The sequence below is a fragment of the Mytilus galloprovincialis genome, chromosome 4 (genome assembly GCF_965363235.1).
Source record: "Mytilus galloprovincialis chromosome 4, xbMytGall1.hap1.1, whole genome shotgun sequence".
Taxonomy (NCBI): Eukaryota; Metazoa; Mollusca; class Bivalvia; order Mytilida; family Mytilidae; genus Mytilus; species Mytilus galloprovincialis.
Genome location: NC_134841.1, coordinates 100,820,411 through 100,826,332, shown reverse-complemented (window position 1 = coordinate 100,826,332; position 5,922 = coordinate 100,820,411). Strand labels below are relative to the sequence as shown.

General features: G+C 30.2%; 1 protein-coding gene across 1 annotated transcript in view; it reads left to right on the top strand.

The window, feature by feature from the left end:
- Positions 1-5,809, top strand: part of LOC143073619 (uncharacterized) — a 45,643-nt gene extending 39,834 nt beyond the window's left edge. The window contains exons 6-8 of the mRNA XM_076249299.1: positions 66-224; positions 2,687-2,778; positions 3,082-5,809. Of these exons, the coding sequence (XP_076105414.1) occupies positions 66-224; positions 2,687-2,778; positions 3,082-3,318 (488 nt within the window). The 3' untranslated portion in view covers positions 3,319-5,809. The remainder of the gene's footprint in view (positions 1-65; positions 225-2,686; positions 2,779-3,081) is intronic.
- Positions 5,810-5,922: the final 113 nt, after the last annotated feature.

Genomic DNA, 5,922 nt, shown 5'->3' with positions numbered 1-5,922 from the left:
GCGACGTTTTAAACGTCACAACGTTCTTCCATGGTGACCATATTATTGTACTTTTACCATTGCAGACGTCGTGCAGCAAGCTGATAATGAATCAACACCAGAAAAAGTTGTAGTGGACATGGCTGCCAGGACACGGAAACCTACCAGAAAATATATTGCTAAAAGAAGAAATGGTCACTACACATCTCCAGCAGTTAGGACAACCAAAACATGTTCTAGTGAAGGTAATTTATTTACATAGTGCAATGAACAGTAAATTTATCTTTGAAATACGATCGTGTCATTTTTTCGTTCATTTGCGATCAGTTTGGTTATTAAAAATGTAGGTTGTAAAGGGAGCACTAAAAAAAAATATTTTTCAATGATTTTTCGTCGCACTTTTCGCAAGTATTACTAAACACAATAACTTTATATTTAGTCAGCAGCTTGGTAGTAATGAGTTGCAACTTGTGAGTGTATGTACACGACGTTTATGGGATGTATTATGACTATACCGTTGTCCGTCCGTCCGTCGTCAACATTGCGGACAGTTTGCACGAAACTTTGGTAAAATGTTTATAAATGTCTTTTGACGTGAGTTCCTTCCGAATATTTTAAATTTTATATTCAACGTTTCTTAGTTATGAAATTTTATTCGTTTATAAAGGGTGATTTTCCTGTTTTCGCACAATTTCTTAAAAACACTTTCACATGATTTTGCAAGAAACTGTAATGAGTAATATGACATTGAAAAGGTATTGAACTTTATTCTTTGAAAAAGCGACGGGCGTATCATGCGCTCATGGCGCAGCTGTTTAATTTTATTTGCCAGACGGTGACTTAAACAATCATTATTCAGAATTTGTGAAACTTTAATTTACGATTGAGGTGTTCTTTGCACAGTTTCGTGTCGAATCAAGGTCGACCTGGCGCAAGTCATTTAGGTCCCTGTTAATCCGGACCAAGTGGGTCCCATCCATACGTTTTGTCGATTCGGCACCAGAACTATGAACTTTCCCAATTTGCGGGTTTTTTTACCGCCATGGGAGAACCAGACACTTGAAATCCTCACTCATGATCTTAATCCTCAAGCAAAGCATTCAATGGAGATCAAATTACTTTTAAGCCGTTTATACTCATCCAAAACCATATCTCGTAAGATTAAAATCACAGATTCGTCTTCTACCTTATAAGTGACCACCTTCTATTCAACACAATGAAGATTATGTAACAGTAGGTTAACTTATATCACGATATAAATTAGTTTTATACAAATTAAAAACGACGTGTATTAGAGTCCTCTTGTGCTTAAAATCACCCATTGAGATTTTGAAAAGAAGGTAGGTATGTCGGCCCCAAATAGAAGTAATTAACATTCATGGTTTACTGTAAATAAATTACAAATGTACATAAAGCAATAAACTTTAAAATAGACCTGTTAACAAATTTTATTAACCAAGGAAATGGTGGACGATCTATTATAGAAATTGTTGTTCTAATATTGACACATATTTAGATGTATTCTTTTAGCTAGATACCATTTCCTACTTGTGTTATATGTATGCTTCATTTTATTTTTGAAGCCCGGATTCACTTAGGCTGGAACAACTGTGAAAGTATGATTTTGATTTGGTTCACCAGTATAACAGTAAAAATTGAATCTCTACTAGTCTTATTTTATGAGAAAACTTGTATGCCCCACCTACAATAGTTGAGGGGCATTGTGTTTTTCGGTCTGTGTGTCCATTCGTTCGTCCATCTGTCTGTCTGTCTGTCTGTCATCTGTCTGTCTGTCTGTCTGTTCGTCCATCTGTCTGTCTGTCTGTCTGTCTGTTCGTCCATCTGTCCCACTTTAGGTTAAAGTACTTTTAAACGTACTTTTTGATGAAGTTGTAGTCCAATCAACATGAAACTCAGTACACATGTTCCAAACGATATAATCTTTCTAATGTTAATGCCAATTTCATGGTCCACTGGACATAGAAAATGATAGTGCGAGTGGGTCATCTGTGTACTTTGGCGTATCTTTATTGAAGCTTATTAACCAAATTGTTATACAATTCAACAGGTCATTCTTGCATCAGTCGTAACCAAATTTTAATGCATTATACTTAATCTGATATATAATGGTATGACAAGTTTTCTGATTAGAAAAATTGTTTTATTTAAGAATTGAATGCTTCTTTTTGTAAATTTATTGGGGTGTAAAAGCGTTGACCGAAGTACATTTTGTATGAAGCGCGGAAGCGCTTCATTCTAAAAATGTACGCACAGTCAACGCTTTTACAACCCTATAAAGTTACAAAAAGAAGCATTCAATACTTATAATTACATTTTTTAGCTATGGTCATGAAACACGAATTTTATATATTTTATTATTTAATTCACCTGTGCACTTTATTGTTGGAGCACGTGTTATCATGAATGAAAAGTTGTATTGAGCAATGCAACTGCTTACGGAATAGCATGTGATGTGCAGTTAGCCAATCAGAATAAAATATTATAATGAAACATACATCTAATGTAATTATATCAGAGTAAGAATTTGTTCATGAGAACTGATGTAGTAATGATGGGTAAATTTATTTAATATAAGAATTCAAAATTAATAATTTATCAACTATTAAAATTCTAAATTTTTTAGAAAAATTTGTACAATGGATATTTTATTTTTTACCTTTTTAAAAATATGAATCATATTTTGCAGTACCTTTGCATAAAGTAAAGAGAAAATTACACTTTGGAAGAAAACCACCAATACAGAGAGAGAAAGCTAATAACTCAAAGAAGAAGAGAGAAGTATGGACATTCTTTTTCATTGTTTCTCTTTGTTCTTTACAAAAGCTGTTTAATTGTTCAACAGTCAATATGTTATAATTTTGCTTTTAAAATTTGTTTTCCTAATTTAAAGTTATTTTTTCCACAATTTTTTTCAATTACATGACTATTGAATATTTTTATAAAAAGAAATAATTTTGTAATATAATTTTTTATAGTTCTGAAAAAAATATAAATATACTAGAAGTTGCTTTGTTTACAATTCTGAACTTATATTATAACCCTCTTTGAAAGGTATAATTTTCAATATTCTAATTTCTGCAGAGATCAAAGTCACCAACAAAGAAGAAGACGTTTGGAAAGGCAACTGTTAAAAGAAAGAGAATTTCTAAAGAACTATTGGATCTGTTGGACATGGCAGATCATTTTATATACTCGGAAAAACTCAGATCCAAAAATGTAAAACGTCCTTGTCATGGAGACCATGCAATACCACAGGGTACCTATAAGTTACATTCCTCCCATGAGGTCACTAACCTCAGTCCAGGAAGGCAGAACTAAAAGAAAGAGTGCAAATAACAGTATTTTATAGAGAAGAGAGAAATAAAAGAAAGAGGGCAAATAACAGTATTTCATGGAGAAGAGAGAACTAAAAGAAAGATTGCAAAAAGCAGTATTTCACAGAGAAGAAAGAATTAAGAATCAAATTTAAAATGTGTTTGATACTGATTCATGTCAAATGTTATAAATTATAAAGACAAATTATAAAGACATCATTTTTGGTTAATGTGAAAAGATCTAATAGTCATTTAGCATTGATTGAAATAGTAGGAAATATGTGAAAAAGAATGCACATGTCAAATCTATTAATAATTTGTATGCTTATTACATTTACCAATTTGATAATGGGGAATTATCCAGTTCATCTCATTTATAACACATTACATTGGTTATTATTGCTTTTATACCTTACAATTTTTACAACTGCTTTGAAGAACATTTAAGAGTCACTTTTCATAGTTCTGTAAATTTAAATCTAAATGTTTAAGGTCATAATTGACTTTTTTCAACTGTAAATTTATCATTTGATAAAGTTTAACAGTTCCTAACTTTTGATAATAATTATTGTTTTTTCCTGAAGAATTAGTTTTCAAACCTTTGCTACTAAGGTTTTTTTTTATTAATATTTCATTAGTATAAAAGCAGAGAGTATTATTTCTAATGAAAAATAGGAGTAGGTTAAAGAAATGTATTTGTATTTTAAACATTTTTTGATAAATATAGAAATATCAATATAAATATAAGAAAATACAATATACAAAGAAGCTTTGAAATTTAAAAACACAGCATTTATATATAGAAGAGAAGTGGTTGGCCAGTACATTACTGAGATAATATGGGAGGTGCTATTGTTACAGATATTTTGTTATGTAGATATATAGTTAGTGTTTAGATTGTATACATATATTTTTGTTATTTAGATATAGGTAGTTAGTGTTTAGATCGTAGAAATAAAATTTTGTTATGTAGATCTACAGAATTAGTGTTTAGATCGTAGATATCAGTTTTTGTTACGTATATACATGTAGTTACAGTTTGTAGACCATAAATATATTTTTGTTATGTAGTTATGCAAAGTTATTGTTTGTAGACAAGAAAATTTGTTTATTTTTGTTGATTTAGATCTGAGATGTAAATTTTTTATTCACATGCCCTATTGACCTTTTGTCATTGCTTAGCATCTGTCGTCTGCCCTCAGTTGTCTTTTGTCCATGAAAATTTAAAAACAAATCTTCCCATAAATAACTTCTGACCTAAAATTTAAGGGAGTTTACTAGAATTGATATGTAACTACTTGCTGCATGTTTTTTGTGAAGCCTGAAGCAAGACCTAGAGGTCTTTCATTACAGCGTTCTCCAAGTCAACATTAAAGGTAAGTTTGTGATTTAAGTTTTTTTAGGCATCAATTACTTCAAACCTTCATGGAATATTGTAAATCTTGGATAAAGGCTTTTGTTACAATATAGAAATTTCCCTCCTTTGTTCAATATTTTATTGGAAAAAAAAGACTCTGATTTTTTAGCAGTTAACTTACAGTCTAAGGGTAATTTTTTTCACATATCAATAGCTTTAATCTAGCTTCACAAAGTTTAATGAAACTTAAACAGAATTTTTTCATGATCAAAATACAGTTTCCACAAATAAATTTTAAGATATGTACTGGTATATTTTGCAGTTAACATTTAGCAATTAAGGTTTAAGTTTTTTAAACTCCAATATCTTTGTCAAGAATTTTTTAAGAAGCCTTTTCTAATTTACAGATAAAACATTCTTCAGTGTTTTCACTGGTTGAGTCACTTACCGATATATTAAATTGTACCAGGTGAGCAATGTTGTTTCTCTGCAGTCCCTGGATAATATTGTTTTGTTATGTGTTCATTGTTTTAATAGTTTATGATAGTAGACTAGTTATAAAGTTTTCAGGTCGAAGAATGATGAGAGACTTGAAAGAATTATTGTTAGGATTCATCTTATTCACATTGTCATTGATTTATTAGATATCATGTAATTGAGGCTGGTTTTATATTTACGCCAAACATCTGACGAGAAAAAAATTATTTTGAACAGTTTATCAAATGACTTTGGATAAATAAAACGAGTGTTTTGGATGAAGTTTTATTTGGTTATTTCAAAATTTTTGTATTCTCACATATTTAAATTTTGTAGCATTGATTTTTTTTTAGTGTAAGGCAGATACCGGTGTTCCAAATTGAGTAGTGTTTTCAGTGCAACACTGAACTATTCCTTATGATTTAAGTTTTGTATTGTTTTTATTACAGCACAGCAAGTGTGTACTCAGCAAGTTTTAACAGTGTTTTATAATTCATATATCTGCTGACTCAGCTAGAGTTGTTAGCAGATCTTAAAACATTTGTTTTTTGTATTGTTTTTTCTACAGCACAAGGAGTGCTTCTTTAGCAATTTGTTATGATTTTTTTAAGATTTTAAGTAAATTGTATAAAATGTAAATAAATAAAACATTTGAAAATTAGTTTGAATTTTCTTTTCCAGTACATAATATCACAATATTGAACCAAGGTTTTACCTAAAAAGATATTTTATTACAATGTGTCTAATACAAAGATTTTATCATGTGTACGACAT